The sequence below is a fragment of the Myxocyprinus asiaticus genome, chromosome 11 (genome assembly GCF_019703515.2).
Source record: "Myxocyprinus asiaticus isolate MX2 ecotype Aquarium Trade chromosome 11, UBuf_Myxa_2, whole genome shotgun sequence".
Lineage (NCBI taxonomy): Eukaryota > Metazoa > Chordata > Actinopteri > Cypriniformes > Catostomidae > Myxocyprinus > Myxocyprinus asiaticus.
Window position 1 is genome coordinate 35,622,494 of NC_059354.1, and position 23,270 is coordinate 35,645,763.

General features: G+C 38.1%; 2 protein-coding genes across 6 annotated transcripts in view; both read left to right on the forward strand.

Annotated features, from left to right (window-relative positions):
• The window catches only part of LOC127448174 (mediator of RNA polymerase II transcription subunit 14-like), a 28,231-nt gene extending 15,002 nt beyond the window's left edge, over positions 1–13,229 (forward strand). For 4 of the 5 annotated variants that reach the window (XM_051710511.1, XM_051710513.1, XM_051710514.1 and 1 more), the window contains 14 exons: positions 104–264; positions 358–504; positions 1,088–1,179; positions 1,308–1,460; positions 3,471–3,740; positions 4,101–4,317; positions 4,731–4,856; positions 6,915–7,097; positions 7,551–7,789; positions 7,915–8,094; positions 8,610–8,717; positions 8,803–8,928; positions 12,395–12,584; positions 13,026–13,229. In XM_051710511.1, the coding sequence (XP_051566471.1) occupies positions 104–264; positions 358–504; positions 1,088–1,179; positions 1,308–1,460; positions 3,471–3,740; positions 4,101–4,317; positions 4,731–4,856; positions 6,915–7,097; positions 7,551–7,789; positions 7,915–8,094; positions 8,610–8,717; positions 8,803–8,928; positions 12,395–12,584; positions 13,026–13,099 (2,266 nt within the window). In that variant the 3' untranslated portion in view covers positions 13,100–13,229. The remainder of the gene's footprint in view (positions 1–103; positions 265–357; positions 505–1,087; positions 1,180–1,307; positions 1,461–3,470; positions 3,741–4,100; positions 4,318–4,730; positions 4,857–6,914; positions 7,098–7,550; positions 7,790–7,914; positions 8,095–8,609; positions 8,718–8,802; positions 8,929–12,394; positions 12,585–13,025) is intronic. The other variant, XM_051710512.1, reaches the window with a different exon arrangement.
• Positions 13,230–13,902: 673 nt separating this feature from the next.
• Positions 13,903–23,137, forward strand: si:ch211-218d20.15 (uncharacterized). Its single transcript, XM_051710516.1, has 8 exons — positions 13,903–14,512; positions 14,614–14,732; positions 19,865–19,925; positions 20,024–20,091; positions 20,189–20,291; positions 21,929–22,047; positions 22,278–22,423; positions 22,500–23,137. The coding sequence occupies exons 1-8, from the start codon at positions 14,449–14,451 to the stop codon at positions 22,603–22,605; spliced, it is 786 nt and encodes a 261-aa protein (XP_051566476.1). The 5' UTR covers positions 13,903–14,448; the 3' UTR covers positions 22,606–23,137.
• Positions 23,138–23,270: the final 133 nt, after the last annotated feature.

A 23,270-nucleotide genomic window follows, 5' to 3' on the forward strand; every position in this document is an offset into this window, starting at 1 on the left:
CATCTCTTATAAAGCTGATAAACCAGACTAGCACACATGAATATGAATTGCAGTTTGTTTTTGGCATTTTCAAATATACTAATTATGTTCCCTTATCACTCAGAGTTCCGCCTTGTAAGGGAGTGAGTGAGGAAACAAGAAAAGCTCTAGAGCGCACCCTGCTGGACTGCACGTTTAGACTGCAGGGCCGCAATAATCGCACTTGGGTGGCAGAATTGGTTTTCGCCAGTTGCCCTCTCAACAGCACATCTAGTAAAGAGCAAGGTAAAGACTATAACTTGTATGCAAACAGCTTTCAAATCAATGCGATTTTGGGTATGTATTAAATTGTCTCTTTTTTTTGGTATGTTGATCCAGCTTCCACACGGCATGTCTACTTGACGTACGAGAATCCCCTGTCAGAGCCAGTGGGTGGCAGAAAGGTGGTGGAAATGTTCTTGAATGACTGGAACAGCATCAGTCAGCTTTATGAATGTATTCTGGAGTTCTCACGCTCCTTACCTGGTATGTACCACTGTTACACCGTGTCCAAGCGCAATGTGACAAGCGATGAATCATATGTCTTCTGTGTTAATCCGAGCTTTTGTCCTAACCAGCTGTGGCTGTCAACAATGATGAGAGACAAGGCATTTTTTGGTCACTTTTTGCTATTTTTGTCACATCGCACTGGGTACACTGACCACAATGAAATCTCATTGCTCCAATTTCATATACATTCCTAGCTGTTTATGAAACACCAAATAGGTTGACTGATTTTTTTCTCTTTTCACTTTGTGCTGCAATTGACTTTCAGTGAGGTCAGAAAAATGATTAGACACTTGGCGCATTGTGCTTAGTATGTTTTGTTACATACTGTATATTGAGTATTGGCATTTAAAGTGTTCCTATCATTAATGTCATTATGTACTAATTTACCACTGGTTTATCAGTTGACTGACAAATTAGTCATTTTAGATTCTCATACCTAGATATTCATCTAGGTATGAGAAAATATGTGACTTAGGAATGTTTTGAAGTGAAGCAGCATGCACAGAACTTCCTGAATTGCCTGTAATTAACCACTATTAATCTACATTTTGCTCTCCAGAAATGCCCTCCTATTTGAGCTTTTTCTCAGAGATACGGCTGTATAATTACCGAAAGCTGGTCCTGTGTTATGGCAACTCCAAAGGCAGCTCGGTAAAAACCTTTTAATCTTAATATTATCTTATTAATTATAATCGATTTAAGAAGATCTTTTTCTTTTATGATTTTGTCCAAAGCAGACTTATGTTTCTTTACTACAATTTGTATCCTGTTACTCTTAGGTGACGATACAATGGAACTCGGTGACCCAGCGTTATCATCTGGCCCTGGGAACTGTGGGGCCCAACTCAGGCTGTAGCAACTGCCACAACATCATTCTTCACCAACTTCAAGAGATGTTCAACAAGACACCCAATGTAGTGCAACTTCTACAGGTATCTACAGCCTTTTTGCTCACTAAATGACTGAAAAACTGTATTTAATTTAAACAGTTCTACATAGTATGAATTTGGTATGCTTATTCACTGTATTTTTATTTAGATGTATTAATTTAGAAACTTGCAGTGCAACAGGTATGCTACCACACAATCCTTTCATCATAAGGACATTTACATTTAAAGTTCTGCAATACAAAGTTTCAGAGTTAACGGCTGAGAGTACAACAGTAGAGTACGGTTTCTATTTTTTGCCATTATTGTGTAGCTTTAAAAAAGTCTTGCTTAAGGAGACTCTTTCACTAGTAATTGTCAACCAAGGGTTTTTCTATGGCCAGTGTTGTTATTTAGACAGCAGGGTAGCCAATAAACACTAATTTTATTAAATATGTGACCTGCTCCATCAGTTTACACTAAAGTAAAAAGGCAGGTCTCAGCATTCTAATAATATAATTTTTTTATTCTATCTCAAACCGCTGCTGAGATATAATCATTTATATGATGGCTGTCAGAAAACCTTGTTTATGAGAACTGCTTCTAAAGATTCCAAAAAAAATTTTGGACATTATTTGACCGTATTAGAAGATTTATTAAAGCACACATTAAATTAAGACATAACAGTTTAAGTAAAACCTAAATGCAGGGACACTGCTCTTGCATGTTCAGTGCACACATGTATTGTGCATATTCATATAACATATATATACTGTATATTGCACAAACACACACACCTTGGAGCTATCTTATCAGAGTCTGTGCATCCATTCAGAGACTGCTCATGCACTGGCTGAAATACTCTGAAATCCACTCCGCATCTGTTGTCGCATCTCTGACAGTGATGTTATTTAAAATTTTTGCAATATGCTCTTCTCTAGAGTAATTTTTTCAAGCTAACCAACAATGGACATTGGATAACTTTTTTTGAGGTAAATGAGGACTGCTGATTGGAGGAGAGAAGATATATGCTGTGCTACTTTTTAAATTGACAGCAGCTGAAGTGATTTGACACACTGTGTTAAAAAAAAAAAATATCCACATTTATAGTTTGAATTTCATGATAACATTGACATAATATGAAAGCTGAGACCTAAAATGGTCAACAAGATTCAAGTATTTCCAAAAACTGCTCATTGCAACTTACAACTTATTTTGATGATGCGGGTCATATGTACTCAATTCACCAAGAAATATTAGAAAACTCAGTGTGCATTATCCAATGGCAAGGCTCTCCGTAAGTGTTGCAACTGACACAAAGGGGAACTACCACTTGTAAATCTGCTAAGCAAATACTGATATCGGCCGATTATCACAAAACAGCTTGTTATCAGCTGATGAACCAGGGGTCTCTAGACCAGGGGTTTTCAAAATTTTTGGTGCCAAGGACTGCCAAATATGACAATCACCTTGCGAGGGACCCCCTCTTAAAATGTATAAAGGTCACTATACTGTATATTTTGGCCTGTATATGTATATAGATCAGAGAAAAATTTTAAGTGGAATATTTATAAAGAGCTTTTATATTGTTATTGTACTAACTTATTAATCTTTCATTGTGGCTCTCTTAAAATGTTGGCCTGTCATGTGTTCAACAGATCCCAATCCATGTTTAATGGAAGTTATTTATTGTTAGAACAGTAAAATAGATTTTGTACATTCTTTAAAACAATTCCTGTACAAATCAGTGATCTGATGACAAAATAAGCTGAGTAGGTGGCAGAATATTGGTACCGGTCTATAGTTTTTGGTTACATTTGGTATTGTATCTGCCAAATATTTTCATATCTTTGCATGCCTAATTATCTGGAAAATATTTAGCCTACTTTGTAGTATGTTGATAGTGTATCTATTTTTCTACCTAAGAATTAAGTAATGTTAAATGTATAAACCTGGAGAAACATTTCGATTAAAGTGAAATGTCAATGATATCAATTTATATTGGTCTATCACTATTCATTAATTGCTACTTCATTAGTAGTGTTGAATGTTAGACTCAGTTCCTCTTTTTCTCAGGTGCTCTCAGACACTCAAGCTCCTCTCAATGCCATCAACAAGCTGCCCACAGTGCCAATGCTTGGTCTCACCCAAAGGACAAATACGGCTTACCAATGCTTCTCCATCCTGCCCCAATCACCCACACACATCCGCCTGGCCTTCCGCAACATGTACTGCATTGACATCTACTGCCGTAGCAGAGGTGTAGTAGCCATCCGTGATGGGGCCTACAGTCTCTTCGACAACACCAAGATAGTTGAAGGCTTCTACCCTGCCCCTGGACTGAAGGTGGGTAGAGAATTTCAGGTGACACGCTAGTAAAGGTCTGCACAGGCATTAAGTTGAAGTCCAAACTCGGTTTGTAAACGAGACCCTGTGACCTGACTCAGCTTGATTGATACTGTCAAATTGGAAAACGATCATTCCTTATTACCACTTTAAGAAAGTAGACCAAGATGCACAGCTTTTAAACAGGCTTAATCAAAAATGAAGCACCATTTATTTCTTTGGGCACAACTTTTTCTATGAGGAAATGCACTTTTACAAGCCCGAACCCGAAGCAAACCAAAAGTTTATGTATGAAAAACAGACTCTGACCTGGTCAGCAACCTATGTTGCTTAGGCTTACTTTTCTATGATTTTCCACAGACATTCTTGAACATGTTTGTGGACAGTAACCAGGATGCCCGCAGACGCTCGGTCAATGAGGACGACAACCCTCCCTCCCCGATAAGCATGGAGGACACATTCATGCCCCACACGCAAACGCAGCCTCCAGGCAGAGGGGTGTACCCGCCTCTCACATCGCCCCCCAACCCGTACCACGTGCCTCCCTCGCCGTCTATGATGGCAACACAGTCTCCAGGTATGTGTGTGTCTCTCTAGTGTAAAACGCATTCCTTTGCTGTAAGTGCTGCTCATACCACCATGGAGGAAGAGAACTGGCAGCAAGCAAGCATTCTCTCATCGGTGTCAAACCCATTGCAAAAGTGTCCCACCAGCTCTCCCTGTTTGTGGAATGTGGATATGCATGCTTTTGTCGGTCTGTCTGTATGTGTGTTGACATTGTCACCATGCTCACCATGCACAGAATGCAGAGTTGAATGCACCAATCTAAAGAGGAGAAGCATGCCCACAGTCATACACCTGACCACCCATCTCCACATGGGGCCTGCAGCTCCTGACCCGCTTTAGCTTCAGAGTGTGTAAAAGTGAGCGTGCAAGAAGGGGAGAGAGACATGCTCTTGTCAAGGCCACTGATTGGTTAATTGTGTGCAGGGAACATCCACGCAGCCAATTCCCCTAGTGGAGCTCTGCGGGCCCCTTCTCCCTTTGGGCCCACCCCTTCTCCCTCCTCTCTGGGCATTTCAATGGGGCAGACCTCCAACTTTGCCAGCCCGCATGGTAAGTGCATGGGAGGCCTGGATCCAGGGCTTTGTTGATTGGCTTTTCTTCTTACCTCTGCCGTCCAGGGCTTTCAGATGTTGATGGGCTGGGTTGATGCTGGTAAAAGATGTCTGACAGTTGTAGTGAGCTCAAATGGGCGCTTGCTTAATAGTTCTACACTCATTTATAATCTCCTGCTCCTTTTGGTTTCCATGACTGGTGGGACTGGGACAACAAAGCAATCTGAATCATATGCATGAGTATATGACACACATGTAAAAACTTAGTATAGCTTTTAAACCAGATGGATTTGCTTACCTGAGTGATTTAAAAAAAAAATTATTAATAATTTCACTTACTAATCATCTGTATAGCTGCATGTAATTTAAAGGGGTCATGTCATAAATAATTAAATTTTCCTTTATATTTTGACATATAAGAGGTAATTGTACTGTAAAAAATATTCCAAGTTTTAGAATTCAAAAATTCCTCTCCAGCCTAAGGAGAGCATTTATTGTTTCCACCCAGCAACAATTTTTTTTTACTATTGATTAAGCAAAAATTATACAAACTTCATCATTGGTGTAACCAAAACATATCTCATAGTGTTTCAGGAATCTCTCACTTTTCTTGTTTTTAGTAAAATTAAGAGATTTGAAAAATGCGAGAGAGTACGCTGAAAGTTAGAAAACTTTTGCTTATGGATGAAAATTTTTCCATACAAAATAAAACAATTAACAATATATCCCACTGAATCGTTGGAATTGTTGTTATAGTAGCAAATATTATCTTTAAAATTGAAGGGTTGCACGATTTCAGGGGGCTTAACTAAATGAGAATACCCTGCAAATTTGTGCCGACTTTGTTCAGTTTTCAGTTATTCAGTCGAACAACTGTTGTAATTTGTGCGTTTCACACATATTGGGACATACTGTATAGCTATCAATGATTGTCTGGAGTCAGTACATTTAGTGGATTTTGTAAATCGCTTGCATGTTTTCATTGTTTTATTTTTGGAAAATAGAGTTCCACTGTGTACTGGCGGGAGGGTGTTTGCTTTGCAAAGATGTTCGCCAACCAGAACAGTGGGCGTGTCTTAAAGCTATATTACGGGTAGGGCTAAACATAGAGTAGAAAAAGGTAATGTAAAACTACATTATGACTTTTTTGTGCAGGAAAACTTTTCTAACATCTTAAGTGAACCTCAAGGAATAAAACAGAAAATCCAAGACATGACCCCTTTAATGTTTAATGAGTGATTTGATTGATCTATCAATTCCTAAAGATGACACATATTTACCTTATATTTGCATGTATGTAAAATAGGACTGGGAATCGCAAACTACCTAAAAAAATTATGCATATACCAAAGTGATACATGCCATGATTCAGTATTCAGAAGTATTATGATGTCATAATTGGGTAGTGACTGAATCTGCACCAAACAAGCAAGAGAGATCCAGTGTGACTGAGATGGATAGTATAACTGCGGTTTAGTACGACCTTATAGAAGAGGCTCGGAGTGCACTGCCACTGAGAAATGTCAGTTTTGGTGTTTCCGCTGTAGATTATCTGTTTCATGTTCGGATCTTTCCTTTACAGCAAAATATCCAAACACAGTTAAATTCATCGAGAGACTGACACTTTCAGTTTTACAGACCACAATAGATTTTCACAAAAAGCTAATTAAAATAATTATTTTGAACACCTGTACATCAGTAGGTTGGTGCTCATTTAGCATTACCCACTCATACATCATTTCAAACCTGTCTGATTTATTGATTTTTTTTCCCCCTGTGGAACACGAAAGAAAATGTTTGAAATGTTCACGTGCATGAACCATTGGTGTTGACGCAAAAACCTGCCAATGCACCAATTTTGAGGATGTGCAAATGAGATCGGAGAGCTATGAGTTATCTTTTTGGGCTGACTTTTCTCAAGGTGCCCAATGAAGATAGCTCATGGCTTGCACCATGTAGATGGGCACACAAACCCATTGTGTAACCAAGATAATGTTTCTAGAGCAAACATCAAGATGATGAATTATGGTCTAAATATCTTTAATCTGTATTGCAGGAACTCTTGACCCCAGTTCACCATACACAATGGTGTCCGTCAGCCCGAGGGTTGGCACCTGGCCAGGCTCCCCACAGGTTTCTGGACCCTCCCCTGGGGCTCGGATCCCTGGCATGTCACCAGGCAACCCTTCTTTGCACTCACCCATTCCAGATGCATCCCACTCCCCTCGAGCTGGAACAAGTAAGCCTAAAGACAGATCTATAACATGTTCAAAATCATTAGGATATTACATTAGAGAAATAATGTATCTAATCTGAACTATTAATAGTTTTTTATAACAGTAAATATAGTAATACAGTTTTCATGTAACAGCAAAAAATGTATCATGAAAATGTCACAATGCAAAAAAATCTAATCTTAAAACATACAATATACTGTGTGTGTTTGTATGTGTGTGTGTGTGTGTGTGTATTTATATATATATAATATATTACACACACATTTTCTGTTGCAAAATTTTATTTCTATATTGATTTTTAAGTAGAATAAAATTAACCAGACATGTTCTTGACAAAAAAAATGATCCTGCTAGATTTGATGTAAATGATGACAGAATTGTAATTTTTGGAACAATTCCTTTAAGCAATATGTGGTAGCTGGGTTAGTTCAGTCAATCTTTGTATGTGTGTGCAGATTCCCAGGCCATGCCAACAAATATGCCTCCTCCCCGTAAACTGCCTCAACGGTCCTGGGCTGCCTCCATTCCTACCATCCTCACCCACAGCAAATTGCATGTGCTGCTGCTGCCTTCACCCATGCCGTGCCCAGTGCCAGGGCTAGCGGGCAGCTACCTGTGCTCACCTCTGGAGCGCTTTCTGGGCTCGGTCATCATGAGGCGACACCTACAGAGAATCATTCAATTAGAACCCAATGTTAGTCATAAACTGTCCTATGATATAACATATAATAATCCCCATATACACTTAGTATCATCGGAATAATGTGATTTTGCTCGTACGCTGTAATTGTATTTTAACCGACAACATTCTCTCCACAGCTCACTATTGTGAACTCCAATGAACCAGGTGTCATCATGTTTAAGACAGAAGTGCTAAAGTGTAGGGTTTCTCTGAACCCCAAATCCTACCAGACACTACAGTTAAAAGTCACGCCGGAAAACACTGGACCCTGGTCGCAGGAGGAGCTGCAGGTCCTGGAGAAGTTCTTTGAGACCAGGGTAGGACATGAACTCTTTGCATCAGAACTTGATTCTAGGGGGCCTGGGTAGCTCAGTGGTAAAGACGCTGGCTACCACACCTAGAATTCACTAGTTCGAATCCCAGGGCGTGCTGAGTGACTCCAGCCAGGTCTCCTAAGCAACCAAATTGGCCCGGTTGCTAGGGAGGGTAGAGTCACATGGGGTAACCTCCTCGTGATCGCTATAATGTGGTTTGTTCTCGGTGGGGCCCACGGTGGATGGTGTGAAGCCTCCACATGCGCTATGTCTCTGTGGCAACACGCTCAACAAGCCACGTGATAAGATGCGTGGGTTGACGGTCTCAGACGTGGAGGCAACTGGTATTCATCCTCTGCCACCTGGACTGAGGCGAATCACTACGCGATCGCGAGGACTTAAAAGCACATTGGGAATTGGGCATTCCAAATTGGAAGAAAAAGAACTTTGTTCTAGTCATTAACATCTTGTCACTTCCAAGAATGATTTGTTGATTTTCTCTTTCATGTTCACCATAGGTTGCAGGACCACCCTTTAAATACAACACACTAAATGCCTTCACAAAATTGTTGGGGGCTCCCACCAACATACTCAGAGATTGTGTTCGCATTATGAAATTGGAGTTGGTAAGAAAAATTTATATTTGTTTGTTTTTATGTGTGTTGCGTGCATAGATTTGGATACTTGATCAGTCCTTGGTTTTTCTTCTAGTTCCCAGACCAGGCGGGCCAGCTGAATTGGAATGTGCAGTTCTGTCTGACCATCCCCCCCAGTGCTCCTCCTATTGCCCCTCCAGGAACCATTGCTGTCGTGCTCAAAACCAAGATGCTCTTTTTTGTAAGTGATTCAGTCACTGATGAGAATGAAGTTTTTGCAAAAACACAATAATTATTGGGAATATTATGAAAATGTAGCCACTTCTAAATTTTCAGGACAAAAGAATAAAATTACAAGTTTGACCCAAGAAAATTAAGGTCGAGCAATAGTGGATTTTGACAAAACCGGTAACTAAGTTGGTGGAAAAGGCTGATAACTGATTAATTGGTTGAAAATGTATAAAATCAATTTCTAGAATGATAAAACATTTTCTTTGTCTTTACTTACTATGACGAACATAGGCATAGAGTCCAAAATGAATAAAATCCCATATGTAGAATATTGTTCAACCAAAATCAAGATTTAGTGCATAATGTGGAACTTTTTACTATAAACAAGCCTGAAACACACCGGGGACTCTATATTGAAATGACGGAAACTAGGTTTTAAGTGCTCTATATTGCTGTATTAACCAAATTCTGTGTGTATATGTATATACAGTATATGTATGTGTGTGTTTTTATATATATATATATATATATATATATATATATATATACACACACACACACACACACACACACACACACACTGGCGGCCAAAAGTTTGGAATAATGTGTAGATTTTGCTGTTTCGGAAGGAAATTGGTATTTTAATTCACCAAAGTGGCATTCAACTGATCACAAAGTATAGTCAGGACATTATTGATGTAAAAAACAGCACCATTTCTGTTTGAAAAAAGTCATTTTTGATCAAATCTAGACAGGCCCCATTTCTAACAGCCATCACTCAAACACCTTATCCTTGAGTAATCATGATAAATTGCTAATTTGGTACTAGAAAATCACTTGAACAGAGCTGAAAGCTATTTGTTCATTAAATGAAGCTTAACATTGTCTTTGTGTTTGTTTTTGAGTTGTCACAGTATGCAATAGACTGGCATGTCTTAAGGTCAATATTAGGTCAGAAATGGCAAAAAAAAAACAGCTTTCTCTAGAAACTCATTGTTTTGAGGAAAGAAGGCTATACAGTGCTTGAAATTGCCAAGAAACTGAAGATTTCATACAAAGGTGTTCACTACAGTCTTCAAAGACAAAGGACAACTGGCTCTAACAAGGACAGAAAGAGATGTGGAAGGCCAGATGTATAACTAAACAAGAGGATAGGTACATCAGAGTCTCTAGTTTGAGAAAGAAACACCTCACATGTCCTCAGCTGACAGCTTCATTGAATTCTACCCGCTCAACACCAGTTTCATGTACAACAGTAAAGAGAAGACTCAGGGGTGCAGGCCTTATGGGAGGAATTGCAAAGAAAAAGACACTTTTGAAACAGAAAAACAAAAAGAAAATGTTAGAGTGGGCAAAGAAACAGACATTGGACAACAGATAATTGGAAAAGAGTGTTATGGATCTTAAACGCATTGAGCTTTTGTGGGATCAGCTAGACTGTAAGGTGCGTGAGAAGTGCTTGACAAGACAGCCACATCTATGGCAAGTGCAACAGGAAGTGTGGGGTGAAATGTCACCTGAGTATCTGGACAAACTGACAGCTAGAATTCCAAGGATCTGCAAAGCTGTCATTGCTGCACGTGGAGGATTTTTTGATGAGAAATCTTTGAAGTAGTTTAAGAACATTTAACTTTTTTTTTTTTTTTTTAAATTGAAATAGTAATTTTTCACATTATTATTGTCCTGGATGTACATTGTGATCAGTTGAATGCCACTTTGGTGAATAAAAGTACCAATTTCTTTACATAAGAGCAAAATCTGTACATTATCTCAAACTTTTGGTTGCCTGTGTGTGTGTGTGTGTGTGTGTGTGTGTGTGTGTGTGTGTGTGTGTGTGTGTGTGTGTGTGTGTATATATATATATATATATATATATATATACATACATACACACTATATTGCCAAAAGTATTCGCTCACCCATCCAAATAATTGAATTCAGGTGTTCCAATCACTTCCATGGCCACAGGTGTATAAAATGAAGCACCTAGGCATGCAGACTGCTTCTACAAACATTTGTGAAAGAATGGGCCGCTCTCAGGAGCTCAGTGAATTCCAGCGTGGTACTGTGATAGGATGCCACCTGTGCAACAAGTCCAGTCGTGAAATTTCCTCGCTACTAAATATTCCACAGTCAACTGTCAGTGGTATTATAACAAAGTGGAAGCGATTGGGAATGACAGCAACTCAGCCACGAAGTGGTAGGCCACGTAAAATGACAGAGCGGGGTCAGCGGATGCTGAGGTGCATAGTGCGCAGAGGTCGCCAACTTTCTGCACAGTCAGTCGCTACAGACCTCCAAAGTTCATGTGGCCTTCAGATTAGCTCAAGAACAGTGCGTAGAGAGCTTCATGGAATGGGTTTCCATGGCCGAGCAGCTGCATCCAAGCCATACATCACCAAGTGCAATGCAAAGCGTCAGATGCAGTGGTGTAAAGCACGCCGCCACTGGACTCTAGAGCAGTGGAGACGCATTCTCTGGAGTGACGACTCACGCTTCTCCATCTGGCAATCTGATGGACGAGTCTGGGTTTGGAGGTTGCCAGGAGAACGGTACTTGTCTGACTGCATTGTGCCAACTGTGAAGTTTGGTGGAGGGGGGATTATGGTGTGGGGTTGTTTTTCAGAAGCTGGTCTTGGCCCCTTAGTTCCAGTGAAAGGAACTCTGAATGCTTCAGCATACCAAGAGATCTTGGACAATTCCATGCTCCCAACTTTGTGGGAACAGTTTGGGGATGGCCCCTTCCTGTTCCAACATGACTGCACACCAGTGCACAAAGCAAGGTCCATAAAGACATGGATGAGCGAGTTTGGTGTGGAAGAACTTGACTGGCCTGCACAGAGTCCTGACCTCAACCCGACAGAGCACCTTTGGGATGAATTAGAGCGAAGACTGCGAGCCAGGCCTTCTTGTCCAACATCAGTGTCTAACCTCACAAATGCGCTTCTGGAAGAATGGTCAAAAATTCCCATAAGCACACTCCTAAACCTTGTGGAAAGCCTTCCCAGAAGAGTTGAAGCTGTTATAGCTGCAAAGGGTGGGCCGACGTCATATTAAACCCTATGGATTAAGAATGGGATGTCACTTAAGTTCATATGCGTCTAAAGGCAGATGAGCGAATACTTCTGGCAATATAGTGTATATATATATAAATTATACCCACTTTTATAAAAATGTAATTACTTGCTCTGCCTCTGAAACTAATTTTCATTTCTTATTCATTGTCCTGTTTCACTTTGAAATAAATCGGATTATAAATCGGAAGTAAAATGGGTTGACTGTAACACTTCAATAAGCATTATAGGGATTATTCTTCATTCGATCTCATTTTGTTTTTGGAACTAATATTATGTCCATTGAACAACCAGAAATTTGTGTTTGGTTCTAAGTGACAAACCAAATCCAGGTGTACCCTAGGACTAGTACAGTGTTTTAAATTTACTCTGGATTCCTTATTTGTAATAATTCTTCTACAGCTCCAGCTGACCCAAAGGATTCCGGTACCCCAGGAACCCATCAGCATCATAGTGCCCATTGTGTATGATATGGCCACTGGACTGACACAACAGGCCGATATCCCCCGCCAGCACAGCTCTTCGGGGGCCGCAGCCCTGATGGTCAGCTCCATCCTCAGGAGGTTCAATGAGCACCATCCACCAAGACCAGGTTAACATATTAATCATGTTCAATTATTAATACTGAACTTTCCAATGTTTCCTGAGTCTATTTATAACATTGTTATACATAGTTCACCCAAAAATGAACACTGACCTTTACTCACCTTCATGCTGTTCCAAATTACTTTCTTCTGTGGAACACACATGGAGATGTTTCGCAGAAAGACATCTTCAGTAACCCTTTACTTTCAGTGTATGGTAAAAAAAAAAAATGCAATGAAAGTGAATGGTGACGGAGACTAACATACAACCTGTCTCCTGTGTTCCACGTAAGAAATTAAGTTATACGGTTTTGGAACAAGTGAGTAAAAAGGTGAACTCTATCTATGTTAATATGACAATCAGTATACTAGGTCGCTGTTTTTTTTTTTTTAGCCTTTTTGTCCTTTGTTTTTCACAGTCCAATCTAATGTGACATTTTTTCCTTTAGGGGAGTGCACAATATTTGCAGCTGTTCATGAACTCATGGCTAATCTCACTCTGAATCCTGGTGGACGACCTTAACACAGTGTCTCTTATCAGGAAACCATCCCCCATCCTGATCAGTGAATAAATTCAGCCCTTATTCCTCTATGTCCAGGGACTTCAGGTTTTGTGCTGTATCCAATAAACTCTTTTTCTGGTGTATTATATTGTCATAAAAGGGAGCTAAAAATATGATGGATCTTTTTTTATTGTATTGTTATGAAGCATGTAAATGAACAAATGAAGCAAAAGCAGGACTAAAGCATAGTTCTGCTAACTGATTTATTTTTGTCAGATGCATTTCTTAAGGAAAGGATTGTGATAGGAAAAAATGTTGAACTACAGCTGTATTTTTATTTCAGACTTTACAGAAAACTTAATTCTTGTCCTTTTTGTAATACAAGATATCAATAATATGTAGGTATTGGATTTATTCTTTATCAGCACACTATTTAATTTTTTTTTTTTTTTTTTTTTTAATTGCATTACTTTGTCTTAGCATACCTCTCACTTTGAATATGAGTGGCAAACTTTCTAATAAGCCCTGTTTTATTGTATTTGCATTGGAATCATGGAGGAAATCTAAGATTTTTCTTATCTGTGTTTATTACTATTTAATAAACATTAGAAACAACTCCGATTTGATTAATAAATGAAATTAGTAATTTATTATTTGTATAAAATTTGTTTACAAAAATTAAGATCTATTTTTGAGAAAACAGTATGAGAAAAGCTATGGCTGTTCTGTCATTATTGATGTTTTTTGCAATATTTTTATTGCAATTGTTTAACATTTGTAATGATCCATTTTTGTTTTTAGAATTCGGAACTATAAAATGTTTATATGAGAAATTATACAGTACATAGACACTTGCAGATTTTTTACAGATTGACTTATGAGAAATGCTACAACACAAGATAATTCATCCTAATAAGACAGTAACATTTTAAGATTTAACATTTATAAATGATTTTTAAAAATGCATTTTCCATTAATCACAAATGACTGTGATTGGTCCATCCTTTCCAACGCTGAGAAAAGTAACAAAAGACCGCTTGACCATTTATCACAAAACCGTTTACGCGTTGTTTCGGCAGCAGCCTAGAGTACAATTTACACCCGAATAATGACACTTGAAATCTTTAATAGCGTTTGAATTAAAAAAAAAAAAAAAAAAAAGCGAGAGAGAATTATTTTTAGACCTATAGTGTCTGAAACGACCTCCTGCCCCGCCTTTTCGTTGCATCTCATGCCGCTGTGTGAATGAACACTACGCAGAGGAGGACATGAAGACGGATGAAATACCTTTTCTGATAGTGAGACTCTGACAAACGTTATTAATTGATGACTAAACCTATATAGATTTTTTTGTGTGTTTACGTTGAGAATGGCAGCTGTGAGTCTGACCGGTCCTCTTTGTAAACCCAGTTCATACAGTTCACATTTTAAAGGTAATGACGATCGCTTTCACAATCACTCCTTTTAATAAATTAAATAATATTTTGAGTGGTTTTATTTAATGTTTTATTTCTCTATCGTTAAATGTTTACAGTTGAGGTGTGTGTGAAGAAGCCCTTGATGCTCATCCACCTGAGCAGCGAGCAGGTAGCACTGGAGATGCTGTGTCTCTGCAGCCAACTGGACCTCTTGATCAGAGCTCAGGTCCATCAGGTGAGACACATTCACTGAACACACACAATTATATATATATATATATATATATATATATATATATATATATATATATATTTTAATTACCAACAATCATTCATGTGATTATCTAATCAGCCAATCGTGTGGCAGCGGTGCAGTGCATAAAATCACGCAGATACGGGTCAGGAGCTTAATTTACTGTTCACATCAACCATCAGAATGGGGAAAAAAATGTGATCTCAACGATTTTTTCTTTTTTTTTTTTTTCTCCCCAATTTGGAATGCCCAGTTCCCAATGTGCTCTAGATACTCCTGGTGGCATATTGACTCGCCTCAGTCCGGGTGGTGGAGGATGAATCTCAGTTGCCTCCGCTTCTGAGACCGTCAATCCGCGCATCTTATCATGTGGCTTGTTGAGAGCGTTACCGCGGAGACATATCACGCTATTCTCCACAGCATCCACGCCCAACTCGCCATGCGCCCCACCGAGAGTGAACCACATTATAGCGACCACGAGGAGGTTACCCCATGTGACTCTACCCTCCCTAGCAATTTGGTTGCTTAGGAGACCTGGCTGGAGTCACTCAGCATGCCCTGGATTTGAACTCACGATTCCAGGGGTGGTAGTCAGTGTCTTTACTCCCTGAGCTACCCAGGCCCCCGATCTCAGTGATCTGGACCATGGCATGATTGTTGGTGCCAGATGGGCTGGTTTGAGTATTTCTGTAACTGCTGATCTCCTGGGATTTTCACACACAACAGTCTCTAGAATTTACTCCGAATGGTGCCAAACAAAAAACATCCAGTGAGCGGCAGTTCTGTGGATGGAAATGCCTTGTTGATGAGAGAGGTCAACAGAGAATGGCCAGACTGGTTCGAACTGACAAACTCTACTAGTGCCCGACCGATATATCGGTTAGCCGATATTAGCCTTTTGTTATATATATCGTTATCGGTGTATATTTTACCGATATGCGCAGATATGAAAACTTTTTTTCAGAACATATAATGCAGAAAACAATGCTTTAGAATTGGTGTCATAGCGTAGTTTGTCCAGCAGAGCATGCTCCGACTCCATTGTTTACAGAGCTGAGCTGATGGTGGCTCTGCAGACAGGGCGGAGTTAGGCGGTGCAGAGTTGAGCAGTCTCTTCTCGGTAAGTTGCTAACTAGTTTGTGAAATACATATTGGAAAGTTGTTAAACAATGACCCCATCATTTTCCCTTTTCAATATAACTAATATAACATTAACCCTGTCCCTGACAACCATGTCACTCATGTCTGTTTGCTGTTAGCCAGCTATAGTTTGTCAGTGCAGTAAGTAATGTAGCAGATTGAAAGGTAAACATCAGAGCATCTTTTTGCAGCTCAGCAGACAATGGTGGATTGTGTCTATTGAGTGTTGATTTCATGCTACACTGTTACCTTGTTGGTGAGATGCAATGCTGGTCCATCTTTTACTCTCTGTGACAATGAGCTTATAGCTAACTAGCTAACCACGTAGCTACTTTCATTGCTTGTCAGCTGAGTGGAAGCTAATGTGTAAACATGTATTCACCAAACGGTTTTGTTCAGGATTCACAGTTTGGTACCCCCTTCAGCTGAACAATTCCAGTCGCTGCATTTATAAAATGTAATATTGAGAAGTCTGGTTTTCCACCGTTGAAAGTATCCCCTGAACCTGTATAGCAGAATATGGTGTAACATCACTGCCACTGTTTATCTCTTGTCTCGGCAGGTGTAAATGCTTCTTGTTTTACAACCTGCCAATAACTGACTGGCAGTATTAATATAGTCAGCATTTGACTGATACTAAACCGTACTACTGATGTTTATTTAGCTATTTATTTTATTTTTATTCTTTATTTTAATGGTCAGCAACTGACTGATAGTTAACTATTTTATTGGAATTTATTCTTTATTTTCTCAGTGTTCATTTCTAGAATTTGTTGACAATGTATAATAATAATGTCAAATATTCTTTGATAAAAATATTTGTGTAAGAAAGCAGCCTTCTGAGTACCCTTGCATAGTCATATCGGTGCAAAATCGGTGCACAATCCACATGGAAAAGGTCTGTTTTCATTCCAGCTTGAAAATGAACTATATCGACCCCCATATCGGTAATCGGTGAATTTCCCCCCCCTAAAATTGGTATCGGTCTCAAAAATCCCATATCGGTTGGGCTCTAAACTCTACGGTAACTCAGATAATCACTCTGTACAATTGTGGTGAGAAGAATATCATCTCAGAATGCTATTCTGAGATGCAGGTTGGTGCTGTTTAGGCAGCATGAGGGGGACCTACACAATATTAGGCAGGTGATTTTAATGTTGTGGCTGATTGGTATAGCTCCATGGTGTGTTCGCTCCTGTGGGAAAAGCCGCGATGCTCCATATTGTTGTTGCTGTGATGATTCATGAAGCATTCCATTCAACTCGGAGAGTCGGAATTTCCACCTTTCAACTGGGGAAAGTGCAATGGAATGACACTTTATGTCAGACTTCTAACTTGGAAACTCGTGCGGAAATCTTCAACTCCCATTTGTCGAGATGCAGGTGTGTGTTATGTCACGCAAACATTTCGGCACCCAGGGCAGGGAGGTTTACAGTCAGTGACAAACATTCACTTTTATTAAATAATATCCATTAACGAGTCAAAGTTCTTACATTAAATGATAATAAAATGTGTTTAGCAAACGTTTTGCAGAGACAGGTGTTCAAAACAGTTAAATACACTATCTTTTTATTATCGTAATGATAGCATTGCAGCGTCGTATATCAGTTTGGTTGTTATGAGACATCTCTGAAAAATCAGTGTACCCCTCAAAATCACAGCGTAATCAATCTCAAAATTAAAAATAAGCTCACACTTTGACACGTTTGTGTTTAGTTGTCAGGTAATTGTCACTGAATTTCGAATTAAGTGAAAAGACAAATCATGCATGATCACCATTGATCATTGCTTTCATGATCGATCATTGCTGCCACGTGAGAGTACTCGTGCCCATCCCTTATATATATATATATATATATATATATATATATATATATATATATATATATATATATATATATATATATACAGGTGCATCTCAATAAATTAGAATGTCGTGGAAAAGTTCATTTATTTCAGTAATTCAACTCAAATTGTGAAACTCGTGTATTAAATAAATTCAATGCACACAGACTGAAGTAGTTTAAGTCTTTGGTTCTTTTAATTGTGATGATTTTGGCTCACATTTAACAAAAACCCACCAATTCACCATCTCAAAAAATTAGAATACATTATAAGACCAATAAAAAAAACATTTTTAGTGAATTGTTGGCCTTCTGGAAAGTATGTTCATTTACTGTATATGTACTCAATACTTGGTAGGGGCTCCTTTTGCTTTAATTACTGCCTCAATTTGGCGTGGCATGGAGGTGATCAGTTTGTGGCACTGCCGAGGTGGTATGGAAGCCCAGGTTTCTTTGACAGTGGCCTTCAGCTCATCTGCATTTTTTGGTCTCTTGTTTCTCATTTTCCTCTTGACAATACCCCATAGATTCTCTATGGGGTTCAGGTCTGGTGAGTTTGCTGGCCAGTCAAGCACACCAACACCATGGTCATTTAACCAACTTTTGGTGCTTTTGGCAGTGTGGGCAGGTGCCAAATCCTGCTGGAAAATGAAATCAGCATCTTTAAAAAGCTGGTCAGCAGAAGGAAGCATGAAGTGCTCCAAAATGTCTTGGTAAACGGGTGCAGTGACTTTGGTTTTCAAAAAACACAATGGACCAACACCAGCGATGACATTGCACCCCAGATCATCACAGACTGTGGAAACTTAACACTGGACTTCAAGCAACTTGGGCTATGAGCTTCTCCACCCTTCCTCCAGACTCTAGGACCTTGGTTTCCAAATGAAATACAAAACTTGCTCTCATCTGAAAAGAGGACTTTGGACCACTGGGCAACAGTCCAGTTCTTCTTCTCCTTAGCCCAGGTAAGACGCCTCTGACGTTGTCTGTGGTTCAGGAGTGGCTTAACAAGAGGAATACGACAACTGTAGCCGAATTCCTTGACACGTCTGTGTGTGGTGGCTCTTGATGCCTTGACCCCAGCCTCAGTCCATTCCTTGTGAAGTTCACCCAGATTCTTGAATCGATTTTGCTTGACAATCCTCATAAGGCTGCGGTTCTCTCGGTTGGTTGTGCATCTTTTTCTTCCACACTTTTTCCTTCCACTAAACTTTCTGTTAACATGCTTGGATACAGCACTCTGTGAACAGCCAGCTTCTTTGGCAATGAATGTTTGTGGCTTACCCTCCTTGTGAAGGGTGTCAGTGATTGTCTTCTGGACAACTGTCAGATCAGCAGTCTTCCCCATGATTGTGTAGCCTAGTGAACCAAACTGAGAGACCATTTTGAAGGCTCAGGAAACCTTTGCAGGTGTTTTGAGTTGATTAGCTGATTGGCATGTCACCATATTCTAATTTTTTGAGATAGTGAATTGGTGGGTTTTTGTTAAATGTGAGCCAAAATCATCACAATTAAAAGAACCAAAGACTTAAACTACTTCAGTCTGTGCGCATTTAATTTATTTAATACACGAGTTTCACAATTTGAGTTGAATTACTGAAATAAATGAACTTTTCCACGACATTCTAATTTATTGAGATGCACCTGTATATATATATATATATATATATATATATATATATATATATATATATATATATATATATATATATATATAAATGACTAATTATATTGTCAGCATTACAATCTGAGTGAGAAGTTGAATTGAAAATGGACATTTCTTAGTATGTGGTTTCATGACACTCAAGCTGGCATTGACTCCACAAATATTTGCAAAACCAGATGATCCAAATTATCACTGCATGATCTGAGAATGCTTTAAAGAGCATTTTGTGTATTTCAGTGAATACAAGGAAATCTTGAGATTTGTTTAACATGGTCAATGTCACAAATGTGCTATTTATAGTGACCTAAATAGTACCAAATCTTAAATATGTCGTATTTTATAATTCTTTTATAAACCCAAACTTTGTTTATTTCCAGGTTAAAATTAGATTTTGACTTTCAGATTTTCAGTGTGGTCTCAGACTTCTGGACCCAACTTGGCAAATATCTAATCTATTTTAACAGTTTCAGGAGCAACTTAAAATGGACACAAGTCCTGAGGAGTCTGAATGCTTTAAAAGACAAGGTAAGTTTATTTAAAAAAGAAAGTATTTTCATTGGAAAGCCATTGGTAATTAATTACTAGAAAATGTGTACAACCTCTGAGTTGTGTTGTGTCATTAGGGGCTGAGATAATACATCAGATGAACCAGTTCCTTGAACATCTTTCTAAACCTGTGCCTCAGCTTGAGGTAATGAATTACAAATGAACCTGAACAAATGAATACTGTACTTCATAACCCAGTTATATTTTGGATTATGTGTTCCCATTTATTTCCATTTCTTTAGGACTATTTGGATGTTGTTGGATTATCTTTTCTATTTCCTCGAGTGGAAGTGTATATCATACATGGCAGCCCTTTTGACATGTTGGAAAGACCACCTTCAGATGGTGAGACCAAACTAAGTGGGAAGAATGGCAATTACTGGTAGTTTGAATTTCCATTTGCTTGTCAGGGACCAGTCATTGGGATAACTTGAATTTAACAATTATTTTCCCTTGTGTACATTAACCCTTTGCGTATGCATACCTTTATTCCAATATATATATATATATATATATATATATATATATATATATATATATATATATATATATATATTTTATAACCGCTTAATTACCAAAAGTGAATAGGGTCATTAAAGACCCAAGATATGTAATAGTGTTGTTTTATTTGCATTTCTATAAATCCTATTTTGATGATTATTTAATATCTATAAAGTTGACCTTTTATTATTATTACTATATTATTATACAATGTATTGTATTTCATATGCATGCACAGTTACATGTTATACATGCCAGGGTTTTTCCTGGGTCAAAAATGGTCTTCGGTGGTGGCTGACGTACATGGTCATCACATGCGTGATGCAGTTTTTAGTTGTTTGTCTTTTTTTACGTAATTACAATTAATATTTAAGATATGTAGTCGTATTTCATGTTTGTAATGAATATGATTTATTTGATCATCTGAGCATGTAGAAACCTCTGAACTGTACTCAACAGATTTGTTGTATTTTAAGGAGCTGTGGGAAGTCAAATTAACTTAACACCTTATAAAACCACTTTACTGATTTGGGACTATGCTTCTGTAGTAAATATGTTTGTTTACTTCTCCATAACAGATATTGTTTTCCTTTTACCAGACGCTTAATGATTTGGGAATCATTTCGGTTATAGGAATATCTGACGCCAAACCAGGCCAGTTTGTTTCCTAATCTCAAACATCATCAGAACAGGAAATGTATTAAAATAGTACACATGAGTTTGTTAATAATTTATAATGGTCCAGACATTTATTCTACGTTGTACATGCCCTTTTGTTTACCATAGATCTATCATTTCTTCTAGTTCTTTCATTGGTTAACAGTTGCATTTGTAATGCCATAATCACAAGAAAGATTAACTACCTAACTAACCACTGTAATGAGGAGCCATTATAGTGGTTAGTTAGGTAGTTAGTCTTTCTTTCATTTTCGATTTCTTACTCAAGGTGGCGCTGATGTTTCAGTGATTGATTTGAGTTATATTTGACAGTGCTGTTTGATGAAGAAGCAACGTGGAAGTAAACTATAGCAAGAGTAACACATAAACAGTTTGATATGGTTATTGACATTTGGGTGTACTACTGAAGTTATGTAAGTTGTGTGTCTATAAAGTGCCTGAGAAAATACATATGTGTTGCTTATGTGTTATGTGTAACTCAATATGTGTTTGACAGCCAGCTGCATCGCATGAAATTTCAGTGTGAAACTAATTAATCCTGTTCTATATTTATTGCATCATCTCCTTGATTAATGAAAAATAAAACATCAAAATATATCAGAATATATTCTGTTCTATAATTTTTTTTAATATCTTAATGTTTTGAAAATGTGACACTATCTGGGCATTTTGTAGATCTGTTTGTGATATATTTATTTACCGAGTCACTGAAGACACGAGGAATGTAATAATGTTTGGCGAAACACCAATGCATTTAAGGGTTAGTCAGCTAATGTTTGGTTGGAAATGTTTCATCATTCCAGCATATTTTCCTCACATTGGAAAGCTGAACCAGTTGCTAGTTCTCAGTCAGCAGTTAGACGAAGATGTGAAGCATCTGGGCAGTCATAAGTACATCGCTCATCAGCTATCAGCAATCTATGTGAGTTCATTTGACTTGACTAATTCACATCTTTCATTTTCTCCATGTGATCTCTTCTGTAAAATGCATAGTAAAGCAAGTTTGAATCTGTATAATGCTGTTTAATACTGTTGCCTATTCCTGTGGTACTTATTCAGTTGTGATGGGTAATAATATCTGGAAAATTAATATTATTATTCAGACTTTTAAACAATATCACTGTCATTCAACCTTTTTATTCTGTGTTACAGCAAGTCCTAAACTCTCTGAAAGACATTTTGTCATTATCCATCATAAGAAAGGATATTGAGGCCAACTTTAAGCCATTGAAGAAGTCTCTTTTGACAGAACAGGGGTCCAAGCTGGAGCCACAGTTGCCAGCACATTATATGAGCTGGTGAGAGTGGTTTTTGTTTAGTCCATTTGTTAGAATGAAAGCAATTCAGCATAATTAATGGCCCTCATTTTCACAGGGTGTCGGAGTTAACACACAACTTAATATCAACGGTACTGACACTCTCAGAGGAACTTACCGAAGATCTCGGTCCAGTAATGGAATTTGTCTCCAACCTCTCCTAGTACAGGATCCACAGTGCCTAAAGTGGATGGCAAGAAATTGTCACAGAATGAAAATCAATAGTTTGTTTTCAGATATTCATTATAATGTCGTTTGATTTGCTGACCTGCATAAACCACAGATAAGATCCATATAAATTTAAAGTGCATGTTTAATATCAGTTTACTGTTCTGTCATAAGGAAAGAAACACTATGACTAGTTAGGATTTATTGTCATTCTTGTTAAACCATTGTAGATTTATTTGCAGTTTTCTGAGTGTTTAGACATAGGGGATTCTTTCTAAAAAACAAAAACTGTGCAATAATGTCTTACTAATACATAAGTATACTTGAAGTGACTGTTGCACATGTTCTTTCTATTCTGTAATGATGGTGCTAGCATTGTTTATCTCACATGTATATCATGATTACATTTGTTCATTTCATATTTCCACTTTTCCCTGAGCCAGATGTGGTATACAGTATAATGTTAATGTATTCTGAAATAAAGTGGTTGTATAATACAAATAAAAATCTAAAAATAAAGCTATGCTACTCCGTAAAAGGCTCAATTTCATATTTATTCTTATTTATATGTAATAATATTCTCTACAATTACTGCACATAGACTTACATTTCTGTGCAACAGCTTTGAACCTCCTACATTTGTCAAATGAATACATTTATT